Raw genomic sequence first — 22,083 nt, forward strand, 5'->3', positions numbered from 1 at the left:
TACAACCAGTCCCAAAGCTTCGGACTCTGTAATTTTTCTCCCAATCAGTCTGGGGCTTCAACAGCAGGCCAGAGGAGATCACCCTGAGGTTATCCAGGCAGTCACAATTGCTGTTAACTTCAGTCAAGAGAGAGTATACTTAAGAAGCTCACCGGTCTTTTTTAGGGCCATCGGACGTTGAACTATCTTGCCAACAAATATATTAGAACTTAATAAAGTTGACAGAAAACAGCTTTTAGGGGTTACGAAAGTCGTAAGCATGCCAATAGTCGCAAAAGGGTATATTGGAAAGAAAATGTCAAATGTATCTAATTTATACAATTTTAGGCGTCATGAAACTGACGCGGAAAATGTATCAAGATTGTAACAGCCAAAATCGATAAATAAAGAATTTATTACGTGAGAGATCATTTTAAGCTTTTCATTTTACCTTCACAGTAATCTCTTAAATCTTTAAAGATCTAAATTCAAATTTTTAAATAAGTAGAAAATATTTTTGTATTTTTGTGACAATAAAAAACGTAGAGATTAAGCTCCAGGACTTTGTTGCTCTTTCAATAAAGTTGTGAGATAAGAGAGAAAAAATTTTTTTTTAATACATAATTTTTGGGAGGTTAATTTCAAGAGCTTTAAAAAATAGCCCTTTTCGTAAACAATACAGAAGAAACTGCAAATCAACCGCTCCTTATGGCCAACGATTATTTTATGGCATAAGGAACACACGGTACTTTTTAGCATCATTATAATTTTTCAATTTTTACAGCTTATTATTTGACTAAGTAAACTGTATGGATTCCGAACAAATATGTTTTAAATAAGAAGATTTTTGTTCTGAAAAGTGTCAGGAATAAATGCAAAATTTCTAACCGAAAACATTTTACATTACATGTCAACACACTACGGAGTTCCATTGAGTAAGTTTTGAGCAAAGCCGAGACGGGGGGCCGTTAGTACTATCATAGTATAGGAAATACCTGTAGCGAATGCTAAACTGTTGGTAGCTCTGCTTGATGCTACGGACACGCCTACACCAATTATACACCGGAAAAATTTGGCTTGCAGCCCACTTCACGGTAAAAATATTTTTAGGCTGAAACTGGAACTAATAAAATTTCAATCTTAATTTGAGAATTTTGAGATACGCATGCCTCAATTTCATTGTTACAACGACTTTTTGACGTAAATTTTTCTGTACAGCTGCGGAGTAGGATCAAACAGACTCAATTAAACCAAAATACATCAGGCATACCTGAAAAAATACCTTATCTCCTATATTTGAAAATTTAAGTATGCAAATCTGAAGTAAATAGTAGTGCAGTCGCCGAGGCTTCGTCTGCTTTTTCAAATTTACCTCGTCGTGCTTCCGCGCTACTTAATAAGCATAGCAGCTTTCATATTATCTAATATACTTCACTTTTACATATACTTCACCCCTTCTTTCTTGAGTTATATGAAAAAAAAATCATAGATCTATTTGAAAATGAAACTGGTTAGTCTAATAGCAATCTTTCATAGAAACAAGAACTGGGAGGTTCATACAGATCTTATAAATGTAATTTAAAGTGATTTTTCCATAAAATTACATGTTAAATTGCAAATTTTTTCAATTAAACATGTAAAAAGGGTATAGTTGAACGATCGGCTGTTTTTTGAGGGTATTTCTTATCTCCTTAGGAAGCTGTTTTGAAATCACCGGAAGATTTGATAAAAGTGCACAGTCGTGTACTAGCCAGCCTCTTTATTGCTAAAATTGTATTGTGCCATAATATATTGTTTTTAATTATTCATTAATTCAATATTAAAATATTGATTGAAACTACACCTAACTAACGTAGGTATGCTCATTCCAACGATAATTGCACCACCTTTATACACAATATCGTTTCATAGGAGGTATATTTCTAATTTTAATTATATCATGTGCCATACAATTTTATAGAAATATAAGTTTTTACTTGGGTACCCAAGCACCCACTTTTTTTTTTCAATAACACAAAAAAGAAGGAGTTATGTACGCCTAAGAGCATGTATGTAAGTTCGTCCATATGAGAAAAATAATTGCCAGCGTTGCTGCATATATTTGCACTCTTCCCACCTCTCTGGATTTTGAGCTGAACTTTTCTCTGCTAACCATGTGATGAAGTCTTTAAGCAAAAAAATTACCTCAGTCACTAAGGAAAAATTTGAACAGAAGAAAACGCAATAAAAATTAACTATTGTACTTAAACAATCGTTTATTTTTTATAAAGTAACAAATTAATGTTGCGTAAGCTGCTCTGCTAGAATACTAATTTTCAAATTTTTGAAAAAAACATGTACCAAAAAAGTATACTTTATTAAATAAATTATTTATTTATTTAATGTATAATTAATACAAATGAATCAATACATAATGAATGAAAATTTACATAAAAAATAAGCTACGAACTGTAAGATAACATAAAGTAATTGCTTTCGTCTTCTTATCCCTCTTCATAGCAGAGTGGGTAAGGGCTACGGCCAGAATGCAGGAGGTAGGTGGTTCTAAGTTCCGAGAAAAGTTTTTTTTTTTTTTTTTTTTAGGCTATTGGTCAAAAGAAAAAAAAGTACAATTTAAAATGTATGTAGAGATGATCTGATGTGTGCTGTAGTGAGGATGATATTGTGTGGTATGGTGGCATTGTGAGGTGAAGAGGGACCAAAAGTATGTCAAGAGGGGCGGGGCAAAGGAGGAGAATTAAACATAATCCACTGTTGTTACACTTCTTCTCAAGGTCACTAATCTAAAATTGTTGATTTACTCTGAAGGGCAGAACGCAGCTATGTAAGTAAAACTTAAAGAAAAACTTTTTTTAGAACGAAGTTCTTTATGTCGCGTTACTCGGGGGGCTGGAATTTTAAAACCGACAGATTTTTTTTTTTCGGAAACGAAAGTAGTTTTACCCAAAGTCTCTGCCTTTCAAGTTTCCCTCCTTACCTCGTTCCCCTCACCTACTGTTCTCTACGCACTTCCCCTCTCCCCGCTATATATATATATCTGTCAACCGTGCCGTGTTACTCTTCTGCACACCTTTACCCACCATTGCCCCTCACACTCCCAAGCAATTAATTTTCAAACCAATTACAATTTTATTTTTTCACAATAAGTCTTATTTCACTTTAAATTTTTTTCTTTTACAATTTTAAAAAAAAGAAAAAAAAAAAAAAAAAAAAACATTTTTCAACAAAGAGATTTAAACCATCGACCTCCTGCACGTGAATTCAGTATCTTACCCACTCTTCTACAAGCGCTACTGACTGTAGAAGATCGGTTTCTTGTACTTATCGTGCGGTTCGTAACTATAATATTCCGTTTTTATATGCATTCACTGATACTACATTTAATTCATGATAAATTGTGTTTTTGTGTTCAAAAAAAAAAACAATGCATTTGATGCATAAAATACCGACCGATTTTCATTAAACCTGAGGTTTTTTTTGGCATTACAGTAATACTAATAACTACTGTTATAAATAAATTATTTTATAAATAAATTATTAAAATAACCATATACGATAGAGTTGCACAACGTATCAATGGTTTTTAAGATTTTGAATTCGACTAACTAATTGTGTTACAATGTCACATAATTATATAAATTAAAAAAAAAAAAAAAAAAAGGGGAATAAAAAAAAAAGATTAAATATGAAAATAAGAAAGAAATTAAATAAAGTAAATACAAAAAACTGAAAAGAAATGTAATAAAATGAAATATAAAAAAAATAAAACAAGAAATGAAAAAAAAAAAAAAAAAAAAACAAGAAATAAAGAAAAAAATGAAAAAAAATTTAATAAAATAAAATATGAAAAAAAAAAATAAATAAAGCAAGAAATAAAGAAAAAAATGAAAAAAAATTTAATAAAATAAAATATGAAAAAAAAAAATAAATAAAACAAGAAATAAAGAAAAAAAAAAAAAAAAAAAAAAATAACAACAAACCAGGGGGGATAAATGGGTCATGGGACCCACGGTAAGAACGAAGTTCTTTAAACATGAGATGAGTATATACACAATTTCTCAGGTAACAAGGGGGTCGCCAAACCCACAGGAAGAACGAAGCTCTGTCAATGTTAGTACTGCATTCATGTTGTTAACTAAAACAAACACTTGAAAAACGAATGAAAAAAAAAAAAAAAAAAATAGTTTACTACTCACGATGGTCGAACTTCGTGAGTACTGTATTTATGCACGACGTTCTCACGAAGTTCAACCATCGTGAGTAGTAAACTATTTTTTTAATTTTTTTTTATTTGTTTTTCAAGTGTTTGTTTTAGTAAACAACATGAATGCAGTACTAACGTTTACAGAGCTTCGTTCTTCCTGTGGGTCTGGCGACCCCCTTGTTACGTGAGACATTGTGTCTATACTCATCTCATGTTTAAAGAACTTCGTTCTTACCGTGGGTCCCATGACCCATTTATCCCCCCTGGTTTGTTGTTTTTTTTTTATTTTATTTTGTTTTTTTTTTCTTTATTTCTCGTTTTATTTAGTTGTAAGACCATCCGATGCAAAATTGTTTTTTATTTTGAACGAAAATTCTCAATGTGACTGTAATAACTATAGACCTCTAAAACTTGAACATGTTACCTTAAAACACTTACTGTGTATAAAAAAATATTGGTAGTTGTAAACTTTACCCTACTGATGGCTGCAATTCCGTTAAAATGAATTATTTTTGATGTTGTTCATTGGCTGCCTACTTGAATGCAATATGGCCGACTAGTCGCTCTTGACTGGGCGCTTTAATGCTCCAACACTTCTTTAACGTTATAATAATGTGTTACGAGCGGCCTTTTGGGGGTAGGCGACTATGAACAGCGTGGGAAGGTTGAGGGTGGTAAGAGTTGTCCACGAGGATATTGATCAGCCACCGAGATCGAGCAGCAATAAGCACCCTGTGCCGAAGACTCTATGCGTGCAGAATAGGTGCACATCGCCCAACGTTTAATTGCTATAAGCTGCCTTTCGGGTCAGACGACTTAGAATAGCAAAGGAGAGTCAGAGCGGGTGAGAAATTTCTCCGGGGGTATCGAAAAGGCCGTAGAGATGAATCAACGATGAGCATCCTGGATTAGAGATTCTAGGCGTAGTGAAGCAGTGCTTCTGCTAAATTCCGATGCTATTGCTGGAGCTGGTATTGCTGATAAGTGGTTTGGCAATCAGGATAGAGCAGTGTGAATACCCGGTGCTAGAGATTCTGGACGTGGAGATGTTGGCCAGTTTCGCTGGAATCCTTTTTCACCACTGCCACCACTGGAGCTGTTGCCACTTGGGGGCGGTAGGGTAGTGACCAGCAGCAGTCAATAAATGGCAGTTGCCAGTATATTGGTTAGATTCTAACAGTAGGTGGACAACAATACCCCGTAATGCAGACAAGGGTTGGTAAAATTGGAGTCGACACATAGAGCCTTTTGTATAGTTTAATACATAAGTGTTTATTGTAATAAAATATTGCTCTAGCCACTGCCCTAGCACAGGTCTCGTCAAGCGAGAACCTGGCATGGGCTTGAATCGTTAGATCCGGGCGGATCCTTGCCCCTCGCAAGACGTCGTGCAGCCCGTCCTATATACTACAAACTAACTTTTTACTTGCGATGTTTGGTAGAAACTAGTAGTTGCCACTCAGTGGGTGGTAGGTGGTACTATCAGGTCCAAAGTTTTGAAATCAGAGCTACGCACGATATTTAAAAATCAAATTTATGTAAAATGATTAAATTTAAAGAATAATAACTATTTTAATAATTATTAATTAATCAAATAATACTCTGAATGGTAACAAATATCAGCAAATATATAGTATCAACTTTGCATTAAGTTTGGTACATTAACAGTACGTTACATCACTAGGGCACAAAAAACAAACATGAGCTTTCGGAGTCTTTATGTACACCTACTACTATTTTGGTGTACCAGACTGACTCATTTTTCTCACTGATTCTTCGTAGCTCTTGAAGAGTCTCCCTAGGGATCAAAACCAATTGTCCATCTACTCCAAGGATTCACGTTTCCTTGCTATCCGTTCTCTGCCCTTCACTTTCCTTTAATGTTATCGAATCTCTAAACTTACTCTTAATCTCATTCCTCAGTCTCGTCTCGATCTTATTTTTCTCTTGTTTTGGTCGTGGATGAAACGAGGGGTTTGCAGAAGTTAACTTGTTGAGTTCTGGCCCTAACATGCCTCATTTTCTATCGTCCGTCAGAACACACACTTGGCACAGAACGAGAATATGACTATCTATTTACCCTTGCTATTTCCGTTACTTTGTTTGTTCCCTCCCTGTCCTTTTTTCCTGCGCTTATTTTCCGCCTTCTTGTTTGACTTATTTTCCTCTTTTGACTTTTTTTTCTTACTCGCGTCGGCCACGCTCACGATCTTGGCCTTGATAACTGGAGCTCTGGAGTATCTTACATCAGGCACGTGCGTCTTGTCCGCTGGTAGTAGTGAAATATAGCAGCTGTCTAGCTCCTTCCGTCTCTCCCACAACAAATCTTAAGTCTCAATATCATCACGACTCATGACCAGTTTGTCAGACATTGCCCGATGATACTCGGACAGTAAGTTCCGTTGAATCAGTTCACTATAACTCTCATTTTTCCTAATTTGCTTCCACTTATTCAGAAATCCTCTTCTTGAATCTTTTTTTCTGTATTTATTCTCTAACTCTATTCTAATCCTCGAATACTTTAACCTATTCTCTTCTTTAGCACGACGGCCCCATTCACTGGCCCTCTTATCGCTGTCGTACCCGTTCTCTTCTGAATCCGAATCAACTACGTTCGCGTCTTGTTTGGGGGTGAAATATTCATTTTGATTATATATTTTTGGTAAGAGAAGTGCGATTCAAAAATACATAAAGATTATACACAAATTTTTTTGCAATAAAAATTGAATTATCAGTCTATTATTGGAAAAAACACTAATTTCTTGTATATCAGCTTCAGAATAAGTTAGAGTATTCTTTTTATACAAAATCCATGTTTTTTTATAAAAAATGCAATAACGTTTAATGGGAAAAAAGCATGCAAAATTGACTAAGATATTTCCAATTGTTTGAGTTGCAAAATAAAATTTTTATCGAAAACATCAAAATTCGTAAAAATCAATCTGTTTTATTTGTTATAACTACTGAAATTAACTACAATATGTTTCTCCAACTCGTTGATGGCCCGACTGCCTGACTGCCCGACTGCCGAGTCCCAAGAGAGCCGCGACTAGAGTCCCCTCGGATTAGAGGCTCGCTGGACCTCATATAACCTCGTCCTCCTCCTGTCGATGGTCTCTTGCTGAGATCGCCTCGCTGTTGTCAAAGGAGAGTCAGTGTGATATGCCTTGCATATCGTACGTAACAGTAAATCAATCGACTGTGAAGTTTGTTATAACACTTCAATGTTTTAAATTAAAAAATTGAGTAACAAACACATAATAATTATTTTGAAATTATACAAGTAGTGTTTATTATGTAACCTTACAACTATTTTTTCACTGTTATGTCTAAATTAACATGATATTTTTTTTTACGTCGCTCAAAGATTTTTAGGTCTAAAAAATGTTCTTTTGAAACTTCGTGTTACTAACGTGTCATTGCACATATATAATCAATTTGCAAAATTTTCTGATTATTATCAAAATTACGAAATGAAGAGATTCGTGATTAAACATATGCTGTACGACTGACAAAAGCGAAAATTTAAGCAAAAAATTAAATAAAACAGTGTCATTTTTTAATAAATTATCAACTGAATTAATAAAGCAGACTTTTAATTTGGAAAAAATTGCTTCCTCCATTTTCCTGGAAAAATTTTTAAGAAAAATGATCAATTTTTTCTCGACTGTAAAATATAAGATTAAATGGAGTATTATTCAATCAAAATATGTTGCGACTGTCTTCTCAGCCTCTTTTTTGATTTCGACCCGTTCATATTGTTGGTCTAAAGAACTCATTTAATATCTTAACGATTCTAGATAAAGAATCAATCGTTACAATTAATAACTCCAAAAGGATAAATAAAATTGGTGCTTAAAATTCTATTGAAGAAAACTTGAGTAACGTTCGTCATAGGGTATCTTACTAATATATAAAGCAAACTCGCTAAAACCGTTGTAATCTCTAGCCACGAAAACTACGGAACCGATTTTAGTGAAATTTTGCACACTGATTCATGATACTTTCTAGATGGTTTTGGTATAGTTTTTATCTTAAAAAATAAAAAAACATTAGCAATAAATGAGCTCAAAGTTTTACAAAAATACGCCAACTTTTCACTTTAGTTCAGTAAAAGTCGCTAGGTGGCGTCGACATAAAATCGAAGCTACCTGCAACATAATTCAATAAGTGTGGTTATAATAGGTCGGAGCGTCTCGATAGTGATGTAGTCGAGCTTCGGCAGTTCAACGAGCTGAATCGAGAATGCTAATGACAGTCTTGCAGCTTGGTATCCCGGTTACGGACGACACTCTTCTTTAAGGGGAAAGAAACGTAGGTGTCCATTTAACCTGAATCCCCACAAATGCTATCAAAAAAACAAAATTACTTCTAACCGATGCCGTCTTGGCCACAATATCAGAAGACATATCTAGCCAGAGCACAATCTGCACCAACTCTTCAGAGTTGTGTAGCAGTCCCACCATCACAGCTGGTGCAGTTAGAGAATTTGTGGCTACAAATATAAGCAAGAGAAAACAGCTCTAAGGGGCACGGGTATCCACAACAGCTACCTTCTTGGTCGTCGCGTCCCCAATGCGCTTACCCACATGTTCCCGTCTAACGATAAGCGGTTGGTTATCCGGGGAACGACCTGAGACAAGATATTCTTAGGTCGGCGGCGTACCTCCCTCCATCACAGTCTCTGTACATCGAGACTCCCAGGGTAAGAATCACGCAACCCGTAGCCAGCTCTTTATCATCATAAATAATAATAAAGAATAGCCTGGATGGTTTACCAATGGCTTTTTTTAGGGCCATTATAAGTATTTACGTTCCCTACTTAACCATCAATTTCATCGGTTCTTTTTGGGGGCCACCTAAGTGTAAACTACCTTGCCAACAAATACATTTTTGTTACCATTTCTGGAAGCGATTCGTCGACTACAATACTATATCAACTAAAGACGGGCACTATTAAACCAAGTCAGCCATTCACTAGCAGACGTCACCTGAGGAGTTGTTCTTCGCAAGGCTGGAAACCCCGGTGACCGACGACCCTATACTACCCTCTTGACTGTAAGCATTCAACCAGGAATCACTGATCCTCTCCAAGGTCTGCGTTAGGCAAACCTACAACAGCTATAAAGGAAAAAAAAACTTGAGCCAACGGGACAGCCTCCACTGGACAAGTATCACTAACCAATCTCCTCATCTAAAATCACTAAAACAACTGAATCTGCAAATAAAAAAGGTGCTTTAGACACTAACGTCTTTGACGTTATACCGGGAGACGTTGGGAAAGAGCACTACAACTAGCCCCAAAGCTTCGGACTTTATAATTTTTCTCCCAATCAGTCTGTGTCTTCAACAGCAAGCCAGAAAAATCACCCTGAGGTATCCAAACAGTCACAATTGCTGTTAACTGCAGTCAAGAAAGAGTTAACTTAAGAAGCTCACCGGTCATTTTTAGGGCCATCGGACGTCGAACTACCTAGCTATTAAATATATTCAAATTAACAAAGTTGACTGAAAATAGCTTTTAGGGGTCATAAAGGTCGTAAGCATGCCAATAGTCGCAAAAGGGTATATTGGAAAGAAAACTTCAAATGTATCTTATGAATACAATTTGAGGCGTTAAGAAACTGACGCAGAAAATTTATCGAGATTGAAACAGCAGAGTCAAAATCGACATCTAAAGAGTCTATTACGTGAGAGATCAGCTTTTCATTGTACCCTCACAGCAATCTCTGTAATCTTTAAAGATCCTTCTTTAGATTTTTTAATGAGTAGAAAATGTAGTTGTGTTTTTGTGGCAATAAAAATGTAGGGTTTAAGGTCCAGGACTTTGTTGCTCTGGTAATAAAGTTGTGAGATATGAGAGATAAAATTTTAACAGCTTTAAAAAATAGCCGTTTTCGTAAATTACACGGGATAAACTGTATATTAACGGCTTCTTATGGTCACCGATTATCTTATGGCATACGGAACGCACGGTTCTTTTCAGCATAATTATTTTTTTTGAATTCTTACACCTTATTGTTTGACTAAATAAACTATATGGATTCCGAAAAAATATGTTTTTAATAAGAAGATTTTCGTTCTGAGATGTGTCAGGAATATGTATAAAATTTCTCACTGAAAATGTTTCACATTACATGTTAACACACTACGGTGTTTCAGTTCGTAAGTCTCGGGCGTAGCCGAGACGGGGGGCTGCTAGTTCTATATAACGTGAATGAGATAACGAATCTTGAAATCCAAAAATCCACTGATTCTCATAACTTGAAAAATTTTTATGTTACAATAAATTTTTTTTCACTTTTCGCTGTGAGACGACATAGTTCGATCACATAACTTTTATTAATGTTGAGTTAGTATGCAGAGACTTTCAGAGATTCTTTTACAGGGAAAGAAGTAGATCTGTAGAACCTTACCTATATCTTGTAATGTCTTTTTTTTTTTTCGGAAGCAAATCCAACTCTGCTGTCCATGCTATTCATTAACAGTAAACGCCCAAGTTGAGATTAACCATTTTGCAGTAGTTGCCAAGAATATAATACATTTTTACATAGATAAATATTTTAAAGGCACGAATTATATTTAAGAGGTCATTAAACGTATAAAAAAAGCGATGATAATTAAGAGTTGGGCAATATATGGCTGGATGTGCAACCAGCTGCCAGTTTGTTCTTTCATGTACGAAATACAGCAGGTTATTTCGAAAAAACTTTTAAGCCTAACATGCTGAATATCAATTGCTAAATGTTCCCGTTGAAATCTGGTCATTGAGTACTACTCTAAAATAGTATTTACTATTACTGGCCATAAAAAATCGATCAATTTTTTTACTCAGGCAGTGTGGTATTACATTATTTATGCAAGGACAGACGGCAATATTCTGCTATCTCTTCAATGCTTGAATTAATAATCACTTTGCTTAGAGCAGTACCCCTTATCTTAGTTTTTTTCATTTATTAGTTATCATTATACTCTTTGCTGTAACTTTTATTACGATTGAAAATTTGTTGTTTAGTTAAGTAAAATTATATGTATACGTTAGTTTTTTTTCGTAAGTTTCGTTTTTTTAGTCAAAGTTCACCGGTTGATAATTTTTTTTTTACACTCTTGTTCATTTAATAATTGTTAAGTTAACCTGTATCAATCTTATTTTGTTTAACAGTGCCGCTAATCGCTAAGTTCACGAACAAACGGAAAGCTCAAGGTTTGATGAGCCATCCAGACATGCCTGCCAAACGGGCCAATAATTCCAAAATAGCTCCGGAATTTCCGCGAAGTGATGGTAAGTAGCAAGTTTTATTAGGCAGTTTGTCAGTGTATTTTTTAAATTCTATCAAATTTGCGACAAATCGCTCTAAAACTCTATCAAGTAAAATACATATTAAAACTCCACATTATAAGAATATCCCTACAAGCATGCTTATAATTCTTACTTTTTTTTGCATTAAAAGCTTTAGGTAATTTTAGTGAAGCGCTCATTCTTTTATTGGCAGCGATTTCACTGAAAAATAATAAAAATCGTTTTTTCTCCACAGCTCCACTAAAAAACATAAACCAGGCACCACTAGCGCCAGTCAAGCAGGAGTCGGCTCTACAATACACTTGTAGACGGAAACTGGATTTTTCGGAACCAGAAGGTATGTTTTTCTATTTTTTTTTTTTAACAGACTTTTCAGCCGACATTGAAAATTATTATAACACATGTAGAATATGTAATAGTTTTCGCAGTTGTGACAATAGTATGATTAAAATAATTCAATAAGAGCCTATACATTTTGTAGAACATAAGTACTCTGTTCATCACCTACTACTCCAAACTAGTAAAATTAACCAGTAATTAATTTTTTTTTACAGCTCCACTTGAAAAAAGCCTCGATATTGTCACAGCAGCTGTGATAACACATAATCATCGTCATTTGGCCTTAGAATTGACTTGCAGACGCAAGTTAGATTTTTCAGATGATGAAGGTAAGTAATTTTTTTGTGAAAAAAACTTTTCAGCAGGTATCGAAAACTACTCAACCAAATTTTGCTGAAATTTTGCATACCGATTTTTGACCTTTCTTAGATGGCTTACGAATATTTTTGTTCTTGAAAAAATTAATGACTAGAGCAAGAAATAAGCTCAAAGTTTTTTAAAATCACGATAGATTTGCGCTTGAGTTGATGCGTTCAGCTGAATTCGCTAGGCGGCGTTGACGTAACATTAAAACCATCTGCAATTGAATTCAATAAGTGTGATTATAATAGGCCCGAGCAAAGTAGTTAACACATAGTTGTTTAACGACAGTGCATAAAGCCTAGGGCTATAATATGGACAAGCGACTTACACCGAACTCCATCCTGCATCATCATAATTGACGAGTAGCTACCAATAATAAGACGATCTGAATGATAACGTCTCCGGCAAAATACCAGGAGACGTCTATCCAGAATACACTCTGCTTTAGCTGTTTAGGGTGTTGTGGCCATTATTCTAACTTACCTGGTGCTGCTACTAGAGCAGATTATATTACAAAAGTAAGGCAGAGAGAACTACCTTGAGTTTGGGAAGCCACTCCAGCCTCCTCAGTGGTTTGTATGTAACAGTGCACTTTCAGCCCAAATCGACGTGTTCACGTCGACGAGAGCCTATCTTGATACAACGCACTAAAATCACCTTCAGACACCTACAATCCCTCAAACGCTAAAACACAACTTTCGATACCACTGCTTGGCTCAGCTCCACTCTTCCAATGTAACTCTTCACCTAGAGGAGGCCCCGCTGCGGACTGTCCGTCGCGAAGCAGACAGTTCCCAAAGGCAATGACCAGGATATCACTGCTACCCACTTATACAAATGAATACACTAACATAAATTTCACCTTTGGACTACTCTTTATTTCATAAATAGATAATTAATAATATAAGTTAATATTCTCTATATTCAATAATGCAGGTTATAAATGCAATATTCAATATTTGCAAATAATAAACAGGTTCAACTAAAAATATCTCAGTAATATACGATGACTAGAGCATAACATAAGAACGACAAATATAGTAAGTAGAGGCACAGTGTCAATACATACATACGCAATAATACTTCCGTACACAATGACCCAAAGAGAGATACAGCCGCAAAATATGAATGTCACCCAAAGGAGTAAAAAAAAAGAAGACAAGATTGTAGAAGACGTAATAGTAAAAAAACTTAATGGTCTTAGTAAAAAATAATTTTAACAGAAACAGATAAATTTAAAATAAAATAAGAAGATGAAGGAAACAAAAATTGAATTGTTATAGTACTGGAAAGTTAATTTTCAAAATTTGTATAATCAAGTTGTATACACTCTTCAAGCTCATTGTGTCTTCTTTTCTGTTAACGGTTGCACTCTGTGAATTAGTATGAATCATCTCTAATATAGTCCTTTTCCTCCAGTTACTTTCTTTTTCTAAAATTCTAAAATTTTTGAAGCCAAAAATATGGGTATAGTTACACATGTGATCAGTAATGACAAAATTTTTATCTAATTTTTTAGCATTTTTTTCATGTTCAGCAACTCTAACAGAAACATTGAGTTTAGTTTCACCCACATATGAGGCGTCACAGTTAAGGAAATTAATCCTATATACTACATTAGTTCGATCTGTACCTCTTTTTGTAATTTTTTAAAGTGAGTTGGTGATTCTAGGGACGGTTACAATATTAAACTTACAAAGATTCTTAGAGATATTCTCGATAACAAAATCAATGTATGCGATAGAAATAACTTTTTTACTACTTAAATCAGAGTGGGAAGAAGGGTTCCCTCTGGATGAGTGTTTTTTGTTAATAAAATTAATTTACTTATTAACATACGTGTGGATTAAAGTTTCCGGATAGTAATTGATGGTTAGAATCTTTTTTATTAGTGTAATGTTTTTTTTTATAAAATGACTTATTAGCAAGTAAAATAGCTTTGTCAACTAATGTGTATACCATCCTGATTTTCTGATTACGGGGATTGTTAGAGCAAAAATTGAGGAACCTGCCTGAGAAAGTTGACTTCTTGTACAAATCTGAGATTAATTTGCTATGAATTCTTAAAAATTAAAACTTCGAGAAAATTTATAGTGTTATTGGATTCACATTCATAGTTAATTTTTAATCTATTGTGATAACCATTATACACCGTAATGATTTCTTCAACTTCTTCTGAAGGGATTATATTGAGTATATCATCAACATATCTGCTATAATAAACTGGAGTAGGAGAAATTTTTTTCAGACATTCCTCCTCAAGGTCAGTCATGACTATAATCAGCAAATGTAAGCAAAACTGGACTGTTTATTGATAAAAACTCTCTTTACTTACTTTTTATTTATTTACAATAGATGAACACATCAAGAGAATAACGTTACTTATTTCCGGCGCTGATTTGCAAGTCGCAAATTTATACACACGCCTCTGTACTCATACACCCACACCCACATACCTATATACATGCACACGCATACCCAAAGTTCCCTACACGCGACCTAGAGAATGGCTAACTCCAAGGTTACGACGACCACGAGAACACTTGACCACGACAAAACGCCTTCAAACACGAGCTACCTCACGTATCAACTCAATGACGAAAACACACACTACCCATTCTCTCTTTGTCCGCAGGGTGTTCTACCGTTGGCCTCACCCACCGGTTTACCGAGTCTCAGACGATGCTGCGAACTTGCTTACACATACACACACTCTACGACATCCTACCGTAACGGTCAGCTGGCCCCTCGCTGGCTGCCGAGACTCAGTCACCGCTTCGCTTTGAATACACACACACACACAAAAACACACTCGATACACCTCTTTAATGCGCAGTGCTACAGTTCGTCACCCCGAATGCATCGGTTCACACCCGCCAAGATTCAACGATCACGCCCACCAAGCTTCCCGACCCGAACGTCTTCCCCTCGAACAAACTAACTCTCGCCTTCTCACTCTTATAGCAACCTCGTCTCCCCCCCCCCTCCTCGTGTACACTTCTTAATCTTCTCCTCCATTATGAAGAAAGCCACAGTACTAGCAACCACACACGCTCATCTACACGCCCGCTTTTAACTCTTATCCTCGACACATCCTACTGTCACACAACCTCACCTCGGAGCCACATACTATGTTCCTCTCTCTCACTTTCCCACTGGTCGCTAACCTTACCACGCATAACGCGAATCACCTCCAGACCCTCATCTCCAGGGTATAGATGCGGGCGTCGTGTCCTCGTGATGTCGCCCACTGCTATCCAGCCTCTCGTAATTGCGTAGTCTCAAGCCAGGCTGCAGATGAGGTCTTCCGTAGGTCACCATGAGCTGGTGAACGGATGGAGGTTGGCCGACGTCCCGATGGCGAACGTGGTCTACATTCTTTCCTCTCGAAGGAGTCCTTTCGGTCTCCCTGCTTGCGTCGTACTGCCTCAAAATCTCTTCTTTCTCTTTCTTTTCCCTACTTCGCTTATACGACCTAGCTCGCACACGTCTCGTTTTCCCATTAACTACACGTTTATACACATACACTCTCTATTCCCGGCGCATTACAATTTTACAAAAGACACGGTAAAAATACAATCAATAATTACAATAACCGCTACAAATCTGCATCCCATCTACTTTTCTACTAACCTAAGGATTCACACTAAAATGTACATATATATATATATAAATATGTATACATATATATATATATATATAAAGATCCGCGCACACATTATTAACGTTAACATCACTTTGTGTCCTTTAATTACACATTTCTTTTGACTACTCTCGCTTTTCCCGCTCGCACTTTTCTTGGCTCGTCTCACCGGCTATATTTCTCCGTCAACAGCTCCTCTTTCCTCACATGAAACATAAAGAAAAACAAACACACCTACGCAGGGCATTAAAACGAGCCTTAAACGTTAAATTTTACATTGAGTCAAGTTTTGATGTTTTTCGGATTAATATAAAAAATGACTCCGTCATACGTAGGAACGGCATGTCCATAGAGGTTTTCTACAGGCCGACTTTTTAGACACGATTGCATGATAACTTAAAGCACGCTCAACGGTCTTAAAATTTAAATAATTCATTTTAAGGAAATTAGAATACTTTAAGTATTTACCAAAAAAGTATTTCAATATTTTTCATCGCACGTTTAGCCCAGTTATATAAAGCGAAACCATCCAACAAATTTTAGCTTTGCAAGGAGGTTTGGGAGTATCATTCAGAGAGTCGAAGAACGGTGAGTCCCCCCTGCCTGCACATTTGGACACCCTTTACCGCGCACCCCTTGTTGCACTCAACAAACTTGAAACTGTACGTCTGTAACTGCTTATATTTTTGAAAAATGCCTGGCAAGGCTTGATTTTTTTTTGTCGACCATCTTACTTTTGTACTGATCTAGTGTATCTATAGAAACATTTTTTTTTATTCCAACACATTTAGCATATACCTTAATTAAAATTAGAATGGTAAACCTAACCTTGCTCCCTCATAAAAGACCGTGTAGAACTGTCAATATTTTATAATTTTTTTTTTGTCGAAAAGTTCCCCTGGTAAAAAATACCATCCCCTGGCTACAAATGTAGTAATGCCTTAACAAGAATTCTAAATAAAAGTTCTCGAATAATTTTTTGGCAAGTTCTATTACTTAACTGTGAGCTAAGATATAGCCAAAAGAGCAAGTTGTAAAATTCATAGGAAAAGACCTATTTTTCAGTTTTTGCTCATACCCGATTTTCTTGCTGTAACGTTTTCCAAGGCCAAAAAAATGAGCGAGGTACGGGCCCAACAAAATGTTTACATCTCCTTTTTTTTATGATTGTTTTTAATGTAAAATCAAACGCTCTTTATCAAAATAAAACCTAATTGATGAAAAATTTGGCGAACGCACTGAAAAATGCATTTCTTATTTTCAAGTCAATTTCTTATAGTCACATTAGAGAAAGATAAAAATAAATGTAAAAATTGAAAACAGCGTGGAATTTTACAAAAAAACATCTTTTTTTAGAGTTTTCTGAAAAAAAAGATGTTTTTTATAAATCTACTGTAAAGTTGCTGCTGGCCATGAATAGTTGAATGTATATTTTGTTTTCATGAGGAATATTTTCATCAAAAAAATTTTATTTTGTTAAGAGTTAAAATGTTGCGTCAATTTTACTTTACTTTAATCGGGTAATCTTAACTCATTCTTTTTTTTAATTCACATAGTCAGCATTTTTAATTCTTATAAAATATGCTTATTCTAGGGTACGCCTATACTTTAGCACCGTATAACTTTTAAAGTGACAAAATTAATGTATTATTTTTTCTTTCTGCCCGACAGCGCTGCCTGAAGTGAAACTCGAAAAAAAATCAGCTTTGAAACGGAAAGCCTTAGAATCCATCAATTATCAAGACATGCCTGCTAAAAGAACGAAGACTTATGGCCAGACACTGGAATTGCTGCAAAATCATGGTGCGTATATTATTTTACACAGACTTTATGTAATTCATAAAAAAATATATTTAGTCTTCGGTGAAACCTATATTGAAATGATATAATGAATGTTTGAAAACGTGTATCTAGTTTATGATAAAATCATCAAAATTTCCAACCGTAAGGCATAAAATGTATCTCTACAACTTATACTTAACTTGCTTAAATAAGCAAACAAACAATCCTTGTCATGACTGCACCATTTACAAGTTACACTGTTTTTAATTATATAATATTATTTTTAGTTCCATTTTACTAAATATCAAAATAAGCGAATTTTTTTCGATAAGATTATTTATCATGCGGAGTATAAGTCACTTTACTGAAAAATATATGGAATATAACTTTACTGGGGCATAAAGTACAAACATGAACTTCCAAAGGGTGGAATCGTTGTATGTTTTTGTGCCCAAGTTATATACTTACGTCGTTTTCCGTTTCAAGAATGCAAACTGCAATTGTAGGCACACTTTAAGTCTAGTAAATCACTTTTGGCTCAAGGGCAGAACTTTGGATTTGAAGAGTGCCAAGTGAGATCATGGGCACAAAATGCCACTTTGCACTCTCGGAAAGAAAAATGACTTTGCACCTTGATCTCAAACATACAATAACTTCACTTTTCATGCAACATAATTTAACTTTGCACCTTTGGTGCATAAGCTGCTTTTTTACTACTTATAATGTATATAAACATGTTGCAAAGTATTTCAACATTGTTCTTACACTTTGCTTCGTGTAGTGTTAAATGCATTAATGAATTTTTGAAAATAATTAACTACAAAAACGACCTTTTTATTTAAATCTTGAAAATAAAACTTTACAAGGCAAAATGTTAAGATATTACATTAGGATAGTCTAATTTTAAAGAAAAAAATCCTCAACACTAACTAGATATAATTTTATAAATTTGTGTTATATAAATGTCAATTTTCCGGAAATTTACATATGTATGGTCTACATGTGACTCTTATTGGGTTTAATTTTATTATTTATAGATCAAATGCTACATATACGTGCAACCTCAGAATTAAAAAATGTAAAGCGACAAACTAACTAAAAATATTATCTTTCTCTTTCTTGCCAGACAATGAGGACTAAAAATACGAGCGTAGTATAGAAAAAAAATTCAAGTTAGAGTAATATATTAAATAACCATTTAACACTTACAGCATGTTGAAAAAATGTTTTTTCTACTTTAAGCATTTTTGAGGGGTTGGTTGGCTTTTGGTAGAAAAATCAGTGTTCGGCATACAAGTGACATGCGTCTAGGGCTACTTAATGGTTCCTTAGACCGCAAAATGGCTACAAAAGCGGTGTCACTTTTGTGACGAAAACTACCACTTTTGCCTAAGAACTTTTTACGATCCAAAATAAAAAAAGTATATGTAGAAGATTAAAGATAACACATTTCCTGTTAGAAAATTAATTATGAGTAAAGTGATACAATATTAACAATATGTTGAAACCTTCTGATCACTTCAGCTCCAGGTACGCACGATCATCTGGATTGGGCTAAACTATGGAATAAACCTTGTGGGCGAAAACTGGAACTTCCAGGTCCGTAATCTGTTCAACAAAACCAAACTAATTATAATTTTTTTGTTATAGTTTTTTAAAGAGAATGGAAGTTACATATTTTTTCTCGATTTTTGCCCTATAGTGCAGTCTGAAAACAAATCACTGAATCAACGCAAACCTCCAGGTTTCGTAAGCCATCAAGATTTATTTACCAAACTTCGGAGAATTTCCAGATGGACTCCAGAGTTTGTTAAAAATGAAGGTACGTAAATTGTCATTATGTTAAAAAGTGATATGTAAATTTTTTACTTCTACAATTCAAATATTTGAAAGATATTCTTACCTTATCCTTTTTTACCTTATCCTTGTCAGCTATAGGTGACTCCGAGATGATAGTATCATCACATTTTTTGTTAACATCAGTTTAACTTCCTTTTTTTCATTTTGATAGTTATTGACTTAAAACACTCGTACATTTCGTGGCAACACTCGAATAAAAAAATTGCTTTTGTCTTTTGCTGAAAACTTTTAGTTTTTCAGGCACTTTCCTTATTTGAGTTTTATCGAGCTCAACTATGTTTTTGTCATTTCTGCTCCACAGAGACGATAGAAGATTTTCATGCAGCAGCACGTGAACGGACATTTTATGCGCAAGAATATCTACGTATGGTTATAAGATGTTGTGAAGAGCGTAGACGAAAAATGCTGCAATTTGATGGTAAGTGGATTTCATCAATTATTACGAGTAAATTTATTACTTTTTTTTCATTCATTGTTTTCATACTTTGAAATGGACAAGTTAATTTGAGTAGTTTGTTTCACGCAGTTTATTGAAAGCTGTGCGAAAATTTTTTGTTTTTAATATTATCCAAAACTATTCTATAAAATCTTTTTTTCTGCACATATAAATCTAATGCAGATAGTAGAATATAAGACACCTAGCAAAATTATACAAAAATATATAAGTTTTTAGATAATCCGTTTATATTTTCCAGATCTAAAAGTAACAAATATTGATTGTAAAGTTAAGAGGAGCAGTTTCATGCGAACGCACAGCCTATTAGATACCACGCAGCGGTGTTCTGGAGGTTTCATGCAACGTGTTGCACAGATATCTGAGTATCCTAAGACTTCTATGAGTAATTCTTTGTTCAGCGTTACTGAAGTTTTTAAGTTAGTAGTTTACGGCATAATTTTTTACATATTATTACGTATTTCTTAAAATTTTGTACATGGCTTGATCAAGCACTTTCTGTAGATATGCTTCATAGAATTCAGGAATTGTTAATAGTGGACAATTCACCAGATATTAGTACATAAAGAATTTTATTTCTGTGTTAAGATACTAATTTCCGTTAACAAAAGATACTTGTGACCGACACGAAATAGCTAAAAAATAGTAAAAAATAATACATACTGCATCTCAAACTGTACTTGTTGAGTATTAAACTAAATAACACCTCTTTATATTTGAAAGTCAATAGTTTAGTATAACAGTAAAATCGTAAAAGTGATGTCATACAATACCAAATTCTACATTAAGAGCACTTCAGGAGTCTCTTGCGTGGTTCTTACACAACTAAAAAGTAATATTTTTGGTAAAAAAAAAGAATTGTTAAGAAGGTTACGGCATAAACATTTTTGTTTGTTATCGTAACAAATTTCAAGATATTCGATGCCCGAGTTGATTGAACATAGAATTACTCTTATAGACCCATGCTTCAAAATATTATATATTTGCTGTAATCTAATTGTAACTGCACGTTCTGTTTAAAAATAAGATGAGTATTTTAAAAAACAACTCTTTCTCTCACAGATTTTTTCAAGTAAAATGTAGGTTATCTCAAAAAAAATCTAGGTATTTGTGTTAGAAGTAAGTTGCTGTAAAAGTCCTTACGGTAAATGGATGTACACAAAAACATGCCCTCTTCTGATGACTTCAACTTTTTAAACCGATATTCTTAGAATAGATATGGGCAAGTCGCAGAAGCCTTCTGGAAACTGAGAAAGTAACCTATTCATTCTAGTATTAAAAAGAAAAAGATTTTTATCACTACCACAGTAATATTTGCAGGCTCATAAGAAATTTCTAATCTCTCTATAACAGTAATAACAATTGAGCAATGCATAAAATGTACCAACCGTATTTCGTACCATGATAACTTAATTTTGAGCTGTACTTATGTGAAAAGTACAATTGTTACAATCTTCTTGATTTGCACTAAGAAATGATAGAATACTCTTGTTGAATCTAAAAAATTTAAATCATTATGAACACTGAGTATAGTTTTTCTTGAACTTTCATGATTTCTTGAGATCTTTATTACAAAATAAGCATCAGCTTTCAGTGTTATAAACAAATGGACTTGTTTTTAAATAGCCTCTATGCTGATGATGTCTTTGGAAGGAGTATGAAATAGAAGTAGAATTATTTAACTCAATAAATATTGCTTGCTTTTAATATTTACTTTGTTAATTCATTAAAATAAAAGTAACACTAATGTTTTTGAAATATGCCTTGAACCATAACAAGCTTATTATATGTTAACTTTATTTACGTGATTAATCCTCTTATTTACTCAAAACTTAAAAAATCACAACATCTTATGTATGTGTATGTATATATACACACATTGTAATTTCTTGTACGGAGATTATCGTAATTTAAGATTGTCAATAAATAATTTGAGTAGAAAACTTCGAGATGTAGTTGTCTGTTGAAGTTTTTTGACCTAATAATGGTATGTGAAAAGCTGGTTTTTTAGTTGAGAAATTTTTAGACAATTTTTTTCCTTGTGTTTTTATTCCGTATTTCGATTATTCTATAATATTTAAACTTAATATCTTCTGCCAGTAAATGAAACATGAAAAGCTTTCACTTTAACCGAATCTTATGTTGTAAGAAATCAAAAA

The 22,083-nt window shown here is 34.3% G+C and overlaps 1 protein-coding gene across 1 annotated transcript in view; it reads left to right on the plus strand.

The window, feature by feature from the left end:
- The window catches only part of LOC149373232 (uncharacterized), a 75,413-nt gene extending 55,021 nt beyond the window's left edge, over positions 1 to 20,392 (plus strand). Inside the window, exons 3-10 of the mRNA XM_089597791.1 lie at positions 11,346 to 11,465; positions 11,719 to 11,820; positions 12,038 to 12,151; positions 17,500 to 17,631; positions 19,135 to 19,209; positions 19,313 to 19,432; positions 19,772 to 19,888; positions 20,166 to 20,392. Of these exons, the coding sequence (XP_089453917.1) occupies positions 11,346 to 11,465; positions 11,719 to 11,820; positions 12,038 to 12,151; positions 17,500 to 17,631; positions 19,135 to 19,209; positions 19,313 to 19,432; positions 19,772 to 19,888; positions 20,166 to 20,392 (1,007 nt within the window). The remainder of the gene's footprint in view (positions 1 to 11,345; positions 11,466 to 11,718; positions 11,821 to 12,037; positions 12,152 to 17,499; positions 17,632 to 19,134; positions 19,210 to 19,312; positions 19,433 to 19,771; positions 19,889 to 20,165) is intronic.
- The last annotated feature ends 1,691 nt before the right edge of the window (positions 20,393 to 22,083 follow it).

This window comes from Copidosoma floridanum, unplaced genomic scaffold (assembly GCF_036245765.1).
Source record: "Copidosoma floridanum isolate Cflo_tuat_1 unplaced genomic scaffold, Cflo_Japanese_pri ptg000035l, whole genome shotgun sequence".
NCBI lineage: Eukaryota > Metazoa > Arthropoda > Insecta > Hymenoptera > Encyrtidae > Copidosoma > Copidosoma floridanum.